The 19315-nt window shown below is 39.2% G+C and overlaps 1 protein-coding gene across 1 annotated transcript in view; it reads right to left on the reverse strand.

The window, feature by feature from the left end:
• Window positions 1-16018, reverse strand: part of CYLC1 (cylicin 1) — a 100375-nt gene extending 84357 nt beyond the window's left edge. Inside the window, 1 exon segment of the mRNA XM_089904918.1 lies at window positions 15784-16018. Coding sequence (XP_089761044.1) covers window positions 15784-16018 — 235 coding nt within the window.
• Window positions 16019-19315: the final 3297 nt, after the last annotated feature.

Raw genomic sequence — 19315 nt, forward strand, 5'->3', positions numbered from 1 at the left:
CCAAGTTGTCTCCCATGGACCAACACTCCCTGCCCACCTCAACACCAGGTTGAGTCCTGTGGCCCAGTCTTCATTCTTGCCCCAGTTTCAAGAAAACCTCCATGAACCTAAGCTGTAGGCTATCTCCCACACTCAGGCTCCAGCCACGTCTCAGTGTTGGGTTAACTACTGCAGACTCAGCCTCCATGGTGGAACCCATGGACCCAGACACCAGGACTACTTTCACAATTCCACTTATCAGGCCCATCCTAGTGGTCCCCAATGAGCTGAGGACCCAGGATCCAGGTCTACCATGTGGACTCAGGTCCTAGGCCAATCACTGCAGACTCAGGAAATAGGCCCACTCTGTGAACCCAAATGAGAGTCCTGCCCCAGTAGACTAGGCTCCAGTCTCACTGCTGTGGACTGAGGCATTAGGCAAGACCACCTGCTAACCCAGGCACCAGATCTGCACATCCAAGGACTTCAGCAGCAAAATCATCTGTGGATACAACCCAATTGCACACCTATAATCAGCTGATTGGTGAAGAATCACCTGCTGAAGCAAGTTTGTAAAGACTAAAAGAGGGGTCTATTTCTTCAAACGTGTAGACACCAATTTAAAGACCACAGATGTCAAAAATAATCAAGAAAACATTATGTAACAGAGGAAACTAGTAAAGTTCCAATAAGTTAACCTAAAGAAATGGAGATCTATCAACTTCCTAACAAAAAATTCAGAATAATCCTCTTTAAAAAATTTGGTGAATGACAAGAAAACACAGATAGAAAACAAAATTAGAAAATCAGTGCATGAACAAAATGAGATGTTCAACACAGAAATAGAAACCATTAAAAAGTCAGAGTTTTTAACAAAGACGGTGGAGTAGAAAGATCGTGAGTTCACCTTCTCTCACAGACACACCAAAATCACAACTATCTGAAGAATAACCATTGATGAAAAAGACCAGAACCTGCCAAAAAAGACCTTCTACAACTAAAGACATAAAGAAGAAACCACAACAAGGTGAAGCAGAAACAGTAATCTGAGAGGCGCCTGGTTCAGACTTACCTGTTAATCTTGGATAGTCTCCTAGAGACACAGGAGGTGACTACAGCTCACCCTGGGAACATAAATGCTGGCAGCAACCATTTTGGGGAGCTCCTTCTACCATTGGGACAATGGTGCTTACAGCAATTTTGTGGAATCCCACCTGTAGCTCATTAATGCCAATACCTGGTCCCACCCAAAAGCCTGTAGGCACCAATGCTTGGGCACCTCAGACCAAACAACCAACTGGGAAGGGACACACTCCCACCCATCAGCAGACAGGCTGTCTTAAGAACCCCTGAGCCCACAGCCTCCTCTGGACACAGCACTAACCAACAGAGAGTCCAGGACTTAGCTTCACCAAACAGTGGGCATGCACCAGTCCCAGAATTCCATTGGCCTTGGCCCTGCTCTTCAGGGAACATTCTCTAACCTCTGGACCAGTCTTGCCCTGCAGGGGGGAGACACCAGACTTGAGAAAACCACAACAACACAGCTTGTGGAAACAGCCTGTCCACCAGCAGGCTAAAACCTGCCCAGGACCAGTTGAACCCCAACCCTACCCACTAGCAGACCAAAACAAGCTTCAGGACACCCTAGAACACATACCCAACTGTGTCAGAAACCGTCCCACACCCAGTGATCCCACCCCAACTCTGGGGCCTCTGGGGTCTGTAACCAGACTACAGGACCCAGCTCTGCCTTCCAGGTGGCTGGCACTAACCTGAGGACCTGGCTTCACCCACCAGTGGGAGGGCGACAGCTGCAAAATCATCTGGATCCTGACTACACCCACCAGGGAGCCAGCATAAGCCCTGGGAGTCCTTGGTTTCTGCAGTCAACTGCTTTGTGTTTCAGCCCCACCAACCAGCAGATGGCAGCCTCTGCACAAGGCAAGTCCTGGCAACCAACCAGACCAGGGACCAAAAAATACTACCAGAGCACCCAAATAGTCAGCCTACCAAAACAAAAGGACCCATGTGGCCCTCATGGGGGAACTTCTAGAGAATACAGCTTAAGTGAAAAGACGGGAGTGTGCAGCTGGGGGTACATTGGATGTCTCCTACAAAAGGACCCTTCTCCAAGGTCAGAAAACATAACCAACTAACCAGATAAAGAAAAATACAAACGGAAACTTAGGCAAAATGAGGCAATGGAAGAACATGTTCCAGACAAAGGAACAAGATAAAACCCCAGAAGAAGAACTAAGTGAAGTGGAGATAAGCAATCTACTTGAGAAGTTCAAGATAGTAACCATAAAGAGGACTAAAGAACCTGGGAAAAAAATGGATGCATGGGCTTCCCTGGTGGTGCAGTGGTTGAGAGTCCGCCTGCCGATGCGGGGGTCACGGGGTCGTGCCCTGGTCCGGGAGGATCCCACATGTTGCGGAACGGCTGGGCCCGTGAGCCATGACCGCTGAGCCTGCGTGTCCTGAGCCTGTGCTCTGCAGCAGGAGAGGCCACGACAGTGAGAGGCCCGTGTATCGCAAAAAAAAAAAAAAAAAAATGGATGCACTGAGTGAGAATTTAGAAGTTTTTTAACAAAGAGTTAGAAAACATAAAGAACAACCAAACAGAGGTGAGCAATACAATAACTGAAAAGAAAAATACACTAGAAGGAATCAACAGTATACTAAATGATACAGAGGAATGAATCAGTGATCTGGAAGACAGAGTTGTGGAAATCACTGATGCTGAACAGGAAAAAGAAAAAAATAATGAAAATAAATAAGGAAAGTTTAAGAGACTTCTGGGACAACAACAAGGTCGGTAATACAGAAAGAAAAGAGAGAAAGGAGTTGAGGAATATTTGAAGACATAATACCTGAAAACTTACCTAACCTAGGAGAGGAAACAGACAGCAAAGCCCAAGAAACGCACAGTCCCATAAAGAATTAACTCAAAGAGGAACACTACAAGATATGTTGTAATTAAAATGGCAAAAATTAAAGATAAAGAGAGAATTTTAGAGACAACAAAGGAAAAGCAACGAATAAAATACAACGGAAACCTCATAAAATGATCGTTTGATGTTTCAGCAGAAATTCCACAGATCAGATGGAATGGCATGATATATTTAAAGTGATGAAAGGGAAAAACCTACACCCAAGAACACTCTACTCAGAAACGCTCTCATTCAGATTTGATGGAAAGATCAAAAGCTTTACAGACAAGCAAAATCTATGAGGTCAGCTCTACCAAACCAGCTTTACAAGAAAATATTAAAGAAATTTCTCTAAGTGAAAAATGAAAGGCTACAATTAGAAACATGAAAATTAATTTTAAAAAAGTTCATTGGTGAAGGTAAACATACAGTAAAAGTAGGAAATCATCCACACACAAAGCTAGGAGGAAGGTTAAAAGAAAACAAAATAGTAAAATCATCTATATGTACAATAAGCAGTTAACAGATACACAAAATAAATAGATGCAAGCATTCTTTCATGTGTTTGTTGGCAATGTGTATATCTTCTTTGGAAAAATGCCTATTTAGGTCATCTGCCCATTTTTGGATAGGGATGTTTGTTTTTTTGATATTGAGCTGCATGGGCAGCTTGTAAATTTTGGAGATTAATCCTTTGTCAGTTGCTTCATTGGTAAATAATTTTTCCCATACTGAGGGATGTCTTTTTGTCTTGTTATTTTTTTTATTTTTTATTAAATTTTTACATCTTTATTTGAGTATAATTGCTTTATAATGGTGTGTTAGTTTCTGCTTTATAACAAAGTGAATCAGTTTTACATATACATATGTTCCCATATCTCTTCGCTCTTGCATCTCCCTCCCTCCCACACTTCCTATCCCACCCCTCTAGGTGGGCACAAAGCATCGAGCTGATCTCCCTGTGCTATGTGGCTGCTTCAAACTAGCTATCTATTTTACGTTTGGTAGTGTATATATGTCCATGCCACACTCTCAGTTTCTCACATCTTACCCTTCCCCCTCCCCATAACCTCAAGTCTTTTCTCTAGTAGGTCTGTGTATTTATTCCTGCCTGACCCCTAGGTTCTTCATGACATTTTTTTCTTAGATTCCATATATACTTGTTAGCATATGGTATTTGTCTTTCTCATTCTGACTTACTTCACTGTGTATGACAGTCTCTAGGTCAATCCATGTCACTTCAAATAACTCAATTTCGTTTCTTTTTATAGCTGAGTAATATTCCATTGTATATATGTGCCATATCTTCTTTATCCATTCATCCGATTATGGACACTTAGGTTGATTCCATCTCCTGGCTATTGTAAATAGAGCTGCAATGAACATTTTGGTACATGGCTCTTTTTGAATTATGGTTTTCTCAGAGTATATAACCAGTAGTGGGATATCTGGGTCATATAGTAGTTCTATTTGTAGTGTTTTAAGGAGCCTCCATACTGTTCTCCATAGTGGCTGTACCAACTCACATTCCCACCAGCAGTGCAAAAGTGTTCCCTTCAATCCACACCCTCTCCAGCATTTCCTGTTTCTAGATTTTTTGATCATGGCCATTCTGACAGGTGTGAGATGATATCTCATTGTAGTGTTGATTTGCAATTCTCTAACAATTAATGATGTTGAGCATTCTTTCATGTGTTTGCTGGCACTCTGTATATCTTCTTTGGAGAAATGTCTATTTAGGTCTTCTGCCCATTTTTGGATTGGGTTGTTTGTTTTTCTGTTATTGAGCTGCATGAGCTGCTTGTAAATTTTGGAGATTAATCCTTTGTCAGTTGCTTCATTTGCAAATATTTTCTCCCATTCTGAGGGTTGTCTTTTGGTCTTAATTATGGTTTCCTTTACTGTGCAAAGGCTTTGAAGTTTCATTAGGTCCCATTTGTTTATGTTTGTTTTTATTTCCATTTCTCTAGGAGGTGGGTCAAAAAGGATCTTGCTGTGATTTATGTCATAAAGTGTTCTGCCTAAGTTTTCCTCTAGAGTTTGATAGTTTCAGGTCTTACCTTTAGGTCTTTAATCCATTTTGAGTTTATTTTTGTGTATGGAGTTAGGGAGTGTTCTAATCTAATACTTTTACATGTAGCTGTCCAGTTTTCCCAGCACCACTTATTGAAGAGGCTGTCCTTTCTCTGCCATAAGTTCCTGCCTCCTTTATCAAAGATAAGGTGACCATGTGTGTATGGTGTTATCTCTGGGCTTTGTATCCTGTTCCATGGATCTATATTTCTGTTTTTCTGCCAGTACCATACTATCTTGATTACTACAGCTTTGTGGTATAGTCTGAAGTCAGGGTGCTTGATTCCTCCAGCTCCGTTTTTCTTTCTCAAGATTGCTTTGGCTATTCGGGGTCTTTTGTGATTCCATACAAATTGTGAAATTTTTTTTCTAGTTCTGTGAAAAATGCCAGTGGTAGTTTGATAGGGATTGCATTGAATCTGTAGATTGCTGTGGATAGTAGAGTCATTTTCACACTGATGATTCTTCCAATCCAAGAACATGGTATATCTCTCCACCTATTTGTATCATCTTTAATTTCGTTCATCAGTGTCTTACAATTTTCTGCATACAGGTCTTTTGTCCCCTTAGGTAGGTTTGTTCCTAGATACTTTATTGTTTCTTTTGCAGTGGTAAACGGGAGTGTTTTCTTGATTTCACTTTCAGATTTTTCACCGTTAGAATATATGAATGCCAGAGATTTCTGTGCCTTAATTTTGTATGCTGCTAGTTTAACAAATTCATTGATTAGCTCTAGTAGTTTTCTGGTAGCATGTTTAGGATTCTCTTTGTATAGAATCATGTCATCTGCAAACAGTGACAGCTTTACATCTTCTCTTCTGATTTGGATTCCTTTTATTTCCTTTTCTTCTCTGATTGCTGTGGCTAAAGCTTCCAAAATTATGTTCAATAAGAGTGGTGAGAGAGGGCAACATTGTCTTCTTCCTGATCTTAGTGGAAAAGCTATCAGTTTTTCACCATTGAGGATGATGTTGGCTGTGGGTTTCTCATATATGACCTTTATTATGTTGAGGAATGTTCCCTCTATGCCTACTTTATGGAGGGTTTTTATCAAAAATCAGTGTTGAATTTTGTCGAAAGCTTTCTCTGCATCTATTGAGATGACCATATGGTTTTTCTCCTTCTATTTGTTAACATGGTGTATCACATTGTTTGATTTGCGTATATTGAAGAATCGTTGCATTCCTGGAATAAACCCCATTTGATCATGGTGTATGATCCTTTTAATGTGCTGTTGGATTCTGTTTGCTAGTATTTTGTTGAGAATTTTGCATCTATGTTCATCAGTGATATTGGCCTGTAGTTTTCTTTCTTTGTGACATCAATGTCTTGTTTTTGTATCAGGGTGATTGTGGCCTCATAGAATGAGTTTGGGAGTGCTCCTCCCTATACTATATTTTGGAAGAGTTTGAGAAAGATAGATGTTAGCTCTTCTCTAAATGTTTGATAGAATTCGCCTGTGAAGCCATCTGGTCCTGCGCTTTGGTTTGTTGGAAGATTTTTAATCACAGTTTCAATTTCAGTGCTTGTGATTGGTCTGTTCATATTTTCTATTTCTTCTGGTTCAGTCTTGGCAGGTTGTGCATTTCTAAGAATTTGTCCATTTCTTCCAGGTTGTCCATTTTTTGGCATAGAGTTTCTTGTAGGAATCTCTCATGATCTTTTGTATTTCTGCAGTGTCAGTTGCTACCTCTCCTTTTTCATTCCTAATTCTACTGATCTGAGTCTCCGCCCTTTTTTCTTAATGAGTCTGGCTAATGGTTTATCAATTTTGTATATCTTCTCAGAGCCAGCTTTAACTTTTATTGTTCTTTGCTATCGTTTCCTTCATTTCTTTTTCATTTATTTCTGATCTGATCTTTATGATTTCTTTCCTTCTGCTAACTTTGGGGTTTTTTTTTCTTTCTCTAAATGCTTTGGGTGTATGCTTAGGTTGTTTATTCGAGATGTTTCCTGTTTCTTAAGGTATCATTGTATTGCTATAAACTTCCCTCTTAGAACTGCTTTTGCTGCATCCCATAGGTTTTGAGTCATCATGTCTTCATTGTCATTTGTTTCTAGGTAATTTTTTGATTTCCTCTCTGATTTCCTCAGTGATCACTTTGTTAATAGGAAATGTATTGTTTAGCCTCCATTTGTTTGTATTTTCTACATATATTTTTCTGTAATTGATATCTAGTCTCATAGTGTTGTGGTCATAAAAGATACCTGATACAATTTCAATTTTCTTAAATTTACCAAGGCTTGATTTGTGACCCAATATATGATCTATCCTGAAGAATGTTCCATGAGCACTTGGGAAAAATGTGTATGCTGTTGTTTTTGGATGGAATGTCCTATAAATATCAATAAAGTCTATCTTGGTTAATGTATCATTTAAAGCTTTTGTTTCCTTATTTATTTTCATTTTGGGTGATCTGCCCATTGGTGAAAGTTGGCGGTTAAAGTCCCCTACTATGAATGTATTACAGTCGATTTCCCCTTTTATGGTTGTTAGTATTTGCCTTATGTATTGAGGTGCTCTTGTGTTGGGTGCATAAATATTTACAATTATCATATCTCCTTCTTGGATCGATACCTTGATCATTACATTGTGTCCTCCTTTGTCCCTTCTAATAGTCTTTATTTTAAAGTCTATTTTGTCTTATATGAGAATTGCTATTCCAGCTTTCTTTTGGTTTCCATTTGCATGGAATAACTTTTTCCATCCCCTCACTTTCAGTCTGTATGTGTCCCTAAGTCTGAAGTGGGTTTCTTGTAGACAGCATATATATGGGTGTTGTTTTTGTATCCATTCAGCCAGTCTGTGTGTTTTGGTGGGAGCATTTAATCCATGTACATTTAAGGTAATTATCGATATGTATGTTCCTATACCCATGTTCTTACTTGTTTTCAGTTTGTTATTGTAGGTCTTTTCCTTCTCTTGTGTTTCTTGCCTAGAGAAGTTCCTTTAGCATTTGTTGTAAAGCTGGTTCTGTGCTGTTGAACTCTCTCAGCTTTTGCTTGTCTGTAAAGGTTTTAATTTCTTCATCAAATCTGCATGAGATCCTTGCTGGGTAGAGTAATCTTGGTTGTAGGATTTTCTCCTTCATCACTTTAAATATGTCCTGCCACTCCCTTCTGCATTGCAGTTTATGCTGAGAGATCAGCTGTTAACCTTATGTGGATTCCCTTGTGTGTTATTTGCTGTTTTTCCCTTGCTGCTTTTTAATATGTTTTCTTTGTATTTAATTTTTGACAGTTTGATTAATATGTGTCTTGGCATATTTCTCCTTGGATTTATCCTGTATGGGACTCTCTGTGCTTCCAGGAGTTGATTAACTATTTCCTTTCCCATATTAGGGAAATTTTCAACTATAATCTCTTCAAATATTTTCTCAGTCCCTTTCTTTTTCTCTTCTTCTTCTCGGAACCCTATAATTCGAATGTTGGTGCATTTAATGTTGTCTCAGAAGTCTCTGAGACTGTCTTCAGTTCTTTTCATTCTTGTTTCTTTATTCTGCTCTGCAGTAGTAATTTCTACTATTTTATCTTCCAGGTCATTTATCCGTCCTTCTGCCTCAGTTTTCCTGCTATTGATCCTTGCTAGAGTATTTTTAATTTCATTTACTGTGTTGTTCATCATTGCTTGTTTCATTTTTAGTTCTTCTAGGTAATTGTTAAATGTTTCTTGCATTTTCTTTATTCTATTTCCAAGATTTGGGTCATCTTTACTATCATTATTCTGATTTTTTTTCAGGTAGACTGCCTATTTCCTCTTCATTTGTTAGGTCTGGTGGGTTTTTACCTTGCTCCTTCACCTGCTGTGTGTTTTTCTGTCTTCTCATTTTGCTTATCTTACAGTGTTTGGGGTCTCCTTTTTGCAGGATGCAGGTTCATACTTCCCGTTGTTTTGGTGTCTGTCCCCAGTGGCTAAAGTTGGTTCAGTGGGTTGTGTATGCTCCCTGGTTGTGGGGGCTAGTGCCTGTGTTCTGGTGGATGAGGTTGTACCTTGTCTTTCTGGTGGGCAGGTTCACGTCTGGTGGTGTGTTTTGGGGTGTCTTTGGCCTTATTATGATTTTTGGCAGACTCTCTGTGAATGGGTGGGGTTGTGTTCCTTTCTTGCTAGTTGTTTGCATTGGGTGTCCAGCACTGTAGCTTGCTGGTCGTTGAGTGAAGTTGGTGTGGTGTTAAGATGGAGATCTCTGGGAGATTTTCACTGTTTGATATCACATGGAGCTGGGAGGTCTATTGTGGACCTGTGTCCTGAAGTTGGCTCTCCCTCCTCAGAGGCACAGCACTGACTCCTGGCTGGAGCACCAAGAGCCTTTCTTCCACATGGATCAGAATAAATGGGAGAAAAATTAGAAAGAAACAAAGATATAGGATAAAAGAAAATAAAATAAAGTAAGATAAAATGAAATAAAGTTATAAAAATAATTATTAAAAAAATATTTTAATAAAAATGGACGGATAGAACATTAGGACAAATGGTGAAAGCAAAGCTATACAGACAATGTGTCACACAGAAGCATACACATACACACAAAAAGAGGAAAAGGAGAAAAAATAATATATATTGCTCTCAAAGCCCACCTCCTCAATTTGAGATGATTCATTCTCTATCCAGGTATTCCACAGATGCAGGTACATCAAGTTGATTGTGGAATTTTTTTTTTTTTTTTGGTGGTACGTGGGCCTCTCACTATTGTGGCCTCTCCCACTGCGGAGCACAGGCTCCGGACGTGCAGGCTCAGCAGCCATGGCTCATGGGCCAAGCTGCTCCGTGGCATGTGGTATCCTTCTGGACCGGGGCATGAACCCATGTCCCCTGCATTGGCCAGCAGACTCTCAACCACTGGGCCACCAGGGAAACCTGACTGTGGAGATTTAATGCGCTGCTACTGAGGCTGTTTGGAGAGTTTTCCCTTTCAATTTTTTTTGCACAACTCCAGGGGCTCAGCTTTGGATTTGGCCTTGCCTCTGCATTTAGGTCACCGGAGGGTGTCTTTTCTTCGCTCAGACAGGATGGGGTTAATGGACCCGCTGCTTCGGGGACCCTGGCTCACTCAGGCTGGGGGGAGGGAGGGGTATCGAGTTCAGGGCGAGCCTGCAGCGGCAGAGGCCAGCATGATGTTGCACCAGTCTGAGGCACACCGTGTACTCTCCCGTGGAAGTTGTCCCTGGATCACGGGACCCTGGCAGTAGTGGGCTGCACAGGCATCCAGGAGGGACAGTGTGGATAGTGACCTGTGCTCACACACAGACTTCTTCATGGTGGCAGCAGCAGTCTTAGAGTGTCATGCCCGTCTCTGGGTTCCGTGCTGTTAGCTGTGGCTCATGCCTGTCTCTGGAGCTCCTTTAAGCAGAGCTGTTAATCCACTCATCTCGTGCACCAGAAAACAAAGTGGGAATAATAAGTCTCTTGCCTCTTTGGCAGTTTCAGACTTTTCCCCGGACTCCCTCCTGTCTAGCCGTGGTGCACTAACCCCCTGCAGGCTGTGTTCACACTGCCAAAGCCAGTCCTCTCCCTACGCTCTGACCAAAACCCCAGCCTCAGCTCCCAGCCCCACCCAGCCCGGCAAGTGAGAGAGAAGCCTCTTGGGCTGGTGAGTGCCAATTGGCACCAATCCTCTGTGTGGGAATCTCTCTGCTTTGCCCTCCACACCTCTTTTGTTGTGCTCTCTTTTTCGGCTCTGAAACTTCCCCCCTCTGCCACCCACAGTCTCTGCCCGCAAAGGGGCTTCCTAGTGTGTGGAAACCTTTCCTCCTTCACTGCTCCCTCCCACTGGTGCAGGTCCTGTCCATATTCTTTTGTCTCTATTTTTTTTTCTTTTGCCCTACCCAGGTACGTGGGGAATTTCTTGGCTTTTGGGATGTCTGAGGTCTTCTGCCAGCATTCAGTATGTGTTCTGTAAGAGTTTTTCCACGTGTAGATGTATTTCTGACGTACCTGTGGGGAGGAAGGTGATCTCTGCATCTTACTCTTCCAACATCTTCCCCCTCTCTCCTCGTCTTGTTTATGATTTCCTTTGCTGTGCAAATCTTTTACGTTTCATTAGGTCCCATTTGTTTATTTTTATTTCCATTTCTCTAGGAGGTGGGTCAAAAAGAATCTTGCTGTGATTTATGTCATAGAGTTTTCTGCCTATGTTGTCCTCTAAGAGTTTGATAATTAGAGAAATGCAAATCAAAACTACAATTAGATAACATCTCACACCAGTCAGAATGGCCATCATCAAAATATCTACAAAAAACAAATGCTGGACAGGGTGTGAAGAAAAGGTAACCCTCTTGCACTGTTGGGGGGAATGTAAATTGATACAGCCACTATGGAGAAGAGTATGGGATTTCCTTAAAAAAACTAAAAATAGAACTACCATACGACCCAGCAATCCTTCTACTGAGCATATACCATGAGATAACCATAATTAAAAAAAAGTCATGTACCACAATGTTCATTGCAGCTCTAGTTTCAATAGCCAAGACATGGAAGCATGCTCTGTGTCCATCAACAGATTAATGGATAAAGAAAATGTGGCACATATATACAACGGAATATTACTCAGCCATAAAAAGAAGCGAAATTGAGTTATTTGTAGTGAGTTGGTTGGACATATAGTCTGTCATACAGAGTGAAGTAAGTCAGAAAGAGAAAAACAAATACCGTTTGCTAACACACATATATGGAATCTAAAAAAAAAAAATGGTCATGAAGAACCTAGGAGCAAGATGGGTATAAAGACACAGACCTACTAGAGAATGGACTTGAGGATATGGAGAGGGGGAAGTGTAAGCTGTGACAAAGTAAGAGAGTGGCATGGACATATATACACTGCCAAACATAAAACAGATAGCTAGTGGGAAGCAGTAGAATAGCACAGGGAGATCAGCTCAGTGCTTTGTGACCGCCTAGAGGGGTAGGGTTTGGAGGGTGTGAGGGAGGAAAGAAATATGGGGACATATGTATATGTATAACTGATTCACTTTGTTATAAACCAGAAACTAACACACCATTGTAAAGCAATTATACACCAATAAAGATGTTAGAAAAAGACAATAAAAATACAATACAATAAAATAAATAGATGTAAAATATGATATCAAAAAGTGTAATTGTGAGGGAATGATAATACAACTGCAGAGTTTTTAGAATACATTTGAAAATATGAGATCAGCAACTTGAAATAAAACAGTCATGTAGATAGATAGATAGATAGATGATAGCTATATAACAACTCCATGGTAATGACAAATTAAATGCTATAGTAGATACATCAAAACAAAAAAATGTAATATGAACAAAACACTAAAGACAGTCATCAAATCACAATAGAAAAGGACAAAAGTAGAAAGACACAAAAAACACCTATGAAAACAACCCCAACACAACAAAATGGCAATAAGAACATTCATATCAATATTTACTGTACATGTAAATGGAATAAATGCTCAAATCAAAAGACATACAATGGCTGAATGTGTACAAAAACAAGACCCATATAGATGCTGCCTACAAGAGACTCACTTCACATCTAAGGACACACACAGACTGAAGGTGAGGGGATGGGGAAAATCATTCCATACAAATGGAAGTCAAAGGAAAGAAAGATAGCAATATTTACATTAGGCAAAGTAAATTTTAAAGTAAAGACTCTAATAAGAGACAAATAAAAACATTTTGGAATGATAAAGAGATCAATAAAGAAGAAGATACCTCAATTGTAAGTATATATGCACCAAACATAAGACCACCCTAAGTACATAATGCAACTATTAACAGATATAAAGTGAGAAACTGACAGTAACAAATGTAGTGGAATTTAACATCCCACTTATGTCAATGGACAGATCATCCAGACAGAAAACAAATAAGGCAAAACTGGTCTTATGACAAATTAGAGCAGATGAAGTTAATTGATATATGTAGAACATTCCATCCAAAATCCTCAGAACACACACTCTTTTCAAGTGCACATGGAACATTCACTATGATAGATCACATGGTAGGCCACAAAGCAAGGCTTAGTAAATTTAGGAAAATTGAAATCATATCAAGCATTTTTTCCAATCACAATGCTATGAGACTAAAAGTCAACCACAAGAAAAAAACCTGCAAAATACACAGACACGTGGAGGCTAGACAATATACTAGTAAACAATCAATGGATCACTGGAGAAATCAAAGAAGAAATAAAAAAATACCTGAAGACAAATGAAAATGAAAACAAAAACAAAATAATCTGAAATCTATGGCAAGCAGCAAAAGCAGTTCTAAGAGTGAAGTTTAGAGCAGTAGACCCTTACCTCAGGAAAAAGAAAAAACTCTCAAATAAACGACCTAACTTTACACTTAAAAGAGTTAGAAATAAACAAAACCCAAAGTTAGTAGAAGGACAGAAATTATAAATCTCAGAGCAGAAGTAAGTGAAACAGAGATGAAAAAAGCAATAGAAAAGATCAATGAAACTATGATTCTTGATTCTTTGAAAAGATAAATAGAATTGATAAAACTTTAGCCAGACTCATCAAGAGAAAAAGAGAGGGCCCAAATCAATAAAATCAGAAATGACAAAGAAGTTATAACCAACACTACAGAAATACAAAATATAATGAGAGACTACTATGAACACTTATATGTGAACAAAATGGAGAATCTAGAAGAAATGGACAACTTCTTACAAATATACAATTTCCCAAGACTGAACCAGGGAGAAGTAGAAAATGTGAACAGACCAACTATCAGAAAAAAAAAAATGAATCTGTGATTTAAAACTCTCAACAAGTAAAAGTTCAGGGCCAGATATTTTCACAGTTGAATTCTACTAAATAACTGGAGAAGAGTTAACACCTATCCTTTTCAATATATTCCAAAAACTTGCAGAGGAAGGAATGTTTCTGAACTCATTCTATGAGTCCAGCATCACCCTGATGCCAAAACCAGAAAAACATACCATCAAAGAAGAAAATTACAGGCCAATATCACTGATGAGCATAGATGCAAAAATCCTCAACAAAATACTAACAAACCAAATCCAACAATACATTAAAAGGATCGTACAACATGATCAAAGTGGGATTTATCCCAGGGATTCAAGGATTTTTTAATATTCACAAATCAATCAATGTGACACAACACATTAACAAATCGAAGGATAAAAACCATATGATCATCACAATAGAGGCAGAAAAACCTTTTGACAAATTCAACATCATTTATGATAAAAACTGCAGAAAGTGGGCATAGAGGGAACATACTTCAACATAATAGAAGTCATATATGACAAACGCACAGCTAACATCATACTCAATGTTGAAAAGCTGAAAGCATTTCCTCTAAGATCAGGGACAAGATAAGGACTCCCACTCTCACCACTTTTATTCAACATAGTATTTGTACTCCTAACCAGAACAATCAGACAATAAAAGGAGTCCAAACAGGAAAAGAAGAATAAAACTGTCACTGCTTACAAATGACATAATACTATACATAGAAAATGCTAAAGACACCACCAGAAAAATACTAGAGCTCACCAATGTATTTGGTAAAGTTGCAGGATACAAAATTAATATAGAGAAATTTGTTGCATTTCTATACACTAAAAACAAACTGTCAGAAAGAGAAATTAAGGAAATAACCACATGTATCATCATATCAAAAAGAATAAGATACCTAGGAATAAACCTACTGAAGGAGGTTAAAGACCTGTACTCAGAAAACTGTAAGTCAGTGATGAAAGAAACTGAATACAACACAAACATATGGAAAGATTTACCATATTCATAGATTGGCAGACTTAATATTGCTAAAATGACCATATTACCCAAGGCAATGTACAGATTCTATGCAATATCCATCAAAATGCCTAAGGCATTTTTTCACTGAACTAGAACAAATAATTTTAAAATTTGCATGGAAACTCAAAAGAATCCAAATAGCCAAAACAATCTTGAGAAAGAAGATCAGATCTGGAGGAATCATGCTCCTTGACTTCAGACTATTCTACAAAGCTACAGTAATCAAAACAGTACAGTACTGCCACAAAAAATAGACATATAGATCAATGGAACAGGATAGAGATCCCAGAAGTAAACACTCACACTTATGGTTAATTAATATATGACAGACCGGATCAAGACGGTGAAATAGAAGGATGTGTAGCTCACCTTCTCCCACAAATTCATCAAAAATACATCTACATGTGGAAAAATTATCACAGAATACCTGCAGAACACTGGCAGATGATCACATAAAACCAAAATCACAAGAAAGATCACCATGTAATTTGGTAGGCAAAAAACGTAATCAGGACAAGACCTGTGCCCCTGGGAGGAAGCTGTGCCCCTGGGAAGAAGCTGCTCTGTCACCCTGGGAAGCACCTTTACCAGTGGGGAGATCAGCCAGGACAGAAAGAGTTTCACAGGCTCAGAAGAGAGTGCAGCACACAGTTTGTGGCAGACAAAACAGAGAGAGACCAGCAAAGAGGGTCCCTGTCACCTCACTGCATTCCCAGCCTGAAATGTTTGCATTCTGGTACAAATAGGGTGTCCTCAGGCTTCAGAGGACAGACCCATGGAGAGGACTGGGGTTGGCTGTGTGGAGACATCCTAAAGGGGCTGGAGCATGCTCCTAGCCACAACCAGTGGTGTGCACAGGAAGGAGCCCAGGTCTGCCATTGAAACCCCATTGTTAAAACATTAACAGGGAGTGAAATGTGGGGCCCACCATAGCAGCCCCACTCTTGGCATGCTCACTGTGGATGTGGCTCCACCTCTATGAGTTGCGGGAGCTCATAAGCTCCCTAGGATTGCCCACACGGGGAGGTGGGGCTGAAATCCCCAGAGGTCGTGACTTCAGCAGGGCTGGAACCTGAGTGTCTCAGGGGCTTTGTGATCCGTGGATTTATGCACCAGAGGTTGCTTTGTAAACCATGTGGGACATCTGAGTGAATTACTGGTGCTTCCGTGGCTGTGGCAGGTCCTGCTGCAGGTTCTCCAGGCATGTGCACAGAGACAGGGCCCCATGTCTGAGCTAACTCAGTATCATCCATGGCATGTCTACATGCATGATTATGGCAGTCCCAGTGCCTGACCTCAGTGGTTCCATGCCAATGAATCTGTGCTAGTCACTTTGTGAGCACAGTGCCTGAGGGACACCTGGGCCAACCTCCTGAATTCCCGTGGTTGAGGCAGGACTGAGAGCAGTCCCCCAAAACTGTATTTTGTGAGCCCTCACAATGGGTGACAAGTGACACCACAGAGCACACTTCCCAGTGGACAGCTCCTGCAGAGTTATACTCAGTGGCTCTTCTCCCAGTGGGAACACTCTTGTCCCAGCTACCTCACACTGCAGTTCAGAAACTGATCTGGGAGCATTTATTGAAGCAACTGGGGGAGCAAACTCTGCCTCTGACAGGGCTATGACAACCACAAAGCAAATAGGAGGCCCTGCTCAACATCCAGTGTAGGCTCTCATCACCACCACAACAATCATACCCCCTTTTAAGGGGATAACAGCCAGCACACACTGAGAAAAGATGTGGCAGGCATCCATTCTAAAAACAGCCCTCTCACCAAAAATATTAGACTCATGGAGGCTACACAGGGACACTCTCACATAAGAACATCCCTTCAAACCATAGTAGATAACTGTTTCTCCTAAACTCATAGTCATAAAAATATAAGTAAAATGAAGAAGCAGAGGAATCACTCCTAATTTAAAAATCAAGAGAATTTCCATGAAAGAACAAACAATGAAACAGACAGCTCCAGTCTACCAGATCCCAAGTTCAAAATGGAGGTAATAAAAATACTGAATGAGGGACTTCCCTGGCAGTCCAGTGGTTAGGACTCTGTGCTTCCACTGCAGGGGTATGGCTTTAATCCCTGGTCGGGGAACTTGGATCCTACATGCCGTGGGGTAGAGCCGAAAAAAAATTACTGAAGGAATTTTAAAGACCTATAGATAGAAATGCAGATTACTGTAACATTTAACTAGAAACTATAAAGCAGGGCTAATTAAAATGATAAAACTCATTTGCTGAGACAAAAGCTGAGCTAAAGGCAATAAATAGCAGACTGGAAAATGCAGAAGAATGAATAAGTGATCTGGAAGTTAGAATAATGGAAATCACCCAATCAGAACAACAGACAAGAAGACAAAAGAAAGCAATATACAAGACCTATGGGATAATATGAAGTGTCCCAATATATGCATAATAGGGATCCCAGAAGAAGAAGAAAGAGAAAAGGAGATCAAAAATGTATTTGAAGGAATTATGGCTGAAAACTTCCAAAACCTAGGAAGGAAACAGATATCTAGGTACAGGAAGCACAGATAGTCCCAAACAAGATGAACCAAAACAGACTTACACAAAGATATTTTAAAATTAAAATGGCAAAAGTTAAAGATAAAGAGAGGATTCTAAAGGCAGCAAGAACAAAAGAAACAGCAACAACAAAAGAAAGAGTTAAATACAAAGACCCCCTAAGGCTCTCAGCTGATTTCTCTACAGAAATGTACAGGTCAGAAGGGAGTGGCAAGATATATTTGAAGTCCTGAAAGGGAAAAGCTTGCAACTTAGGCTACTCTACCCAGCAAGATTATCATTTAGAATAGGAGAGATAGAGTTTCTCAGACAAGAAAAAGCTAAAAGAATATAGCAATATTAAACTTATCCTAAAAGACATATCTAAAGGTATTCTCTAAACAGAAAAGTAGCAAGAATTTATAGGAGAGAGAAAATCACACATGGAAAGTAAATCACTTAAATAAGCCAGTACACATTTTTAAAATTATTTACTGTGGCAAGAATATTTAACCTGAGATCTATCCTTTTAATAATTTTTTAAAGAGTGCAATATAGTACTGTTGACTATGGTTACAATGTTGTACAACAGATTTCTAAAACTAATTCATTTTGCTCAACTGAAACTTTATGCCCATTGTAGTAACTCCCCAATTCACTCTCCCCACCAGCCCCTACAAACTATATTCGACTCTTTGATTCTATTAATTTGACTATGTTAGACCCTTATATAAATGGAATTATGTGGTATTCATCATTTTGTAATTGGCTCACTTCATTTAGCATAACATCCTTAAGGTTCAGCCATGTTGTCCCATATTGCAGAATTTCCTTCTTTTAAAGGCCAGTGCACATTCTTTTTTGTGTTTGTGAAGGTGATGATAACTACAGTGAACAACAAAAGGATAAACATGAAAATGTAAAACAGGACATCAAAATCATAAAATGTGGGGGGGAGGAGAGTAAGAAAATGTAGAGTTTTTTAAAGAATGTGTTTGAACCTATATGACTAACAGTCTAAAAAAGTAGACATAGTAATGGGCTAACATACTTGAAAAACAGTGTAACCACAAGTAAAAAACATACAGGAGATTAACAAAAACCAAAAACCAGAGGACACAAGCATAATACAAAATAAAACCATCAAATCAAAAAAAAAAAAGGAAAAAGAAAAAAACAAAGAAGAAATACAAAATCAACTGGAAAACAATGTTTAAAATGGCAATAAATACATATCTGTCAATAATTACCTTAAATGTCAATGGAATAAATGTCCAATCAAAAGATATAGAGTGGCAGATTGGATTTAAAAAAAAAAGAGCCTACAATATGCTGCCTACAGGAGACCCACTTTATAGCAAAGGGCACAAATAGATTGAAAGTGAAAGGATGGAAAAATATTTCATGCAAGTGGAAATGACAAGAAAACAGTGGTAGAAATACTCATATCAGACAAAAGACTTTAAAACAAAAGCCATAATGAAACATAAAGGACACTGTGTAAAATGATCAATACAAGAAGAGGATATTACACTTGTTAAAATATATGCACACAATATAGGAGTACCTAAATACATATAACAAATGTTAATATAAATTGAGAAAATGACAGTGATACAATAACAGTAGGAGTTATTACTGTTATCCACTTAGGTCAATGGATAAATCTTCCCGACCAAAAACCTATAAGGCAAAAGAGATCCTAAATGATACAATAGAATGGTTAGATGTAATTGATATTTTCAGGGCATTGCATCCTAAAAAACCCAAAATACATATTTTTTTCAAGTGCACATGGAACATGCTCTAGGATTGGCCATATACTAGGACACAAAGCAAGCATCAACAAATGTAAGAGGATAGAAATTATTTCAAGCAGTTTGTCTGACCACAAGAGTCTGAAACTAAAAATCAACCACAGAAAGAGTAACGAGAAAAAAAAATATATATGGAGACAAAACAACATGCTACTAAAATTCAAATGAGTCAACAATGTAACAAAGAGGAAATTAAAAAAATATCTTGAGACAAATGACAATG

This window comes from Delphinapterus leucas, chromosome X (assembly GCF_059928025.1).
Source record: "Delphinapterus leucas isolate spDelLeu-1000000601 "Yukka" chromosome X, BTC_Dleu_Yukka2, whole genome shotgun sequence".
In the NCBI taxonomy this organism is placed as follows: domain Eukaryota; kingdom Metazoa; phylum Chordata; class Mammalia; order Artiodactyla; family Monodontidae; genus Delphinapterus; species Delphinapterus leucas.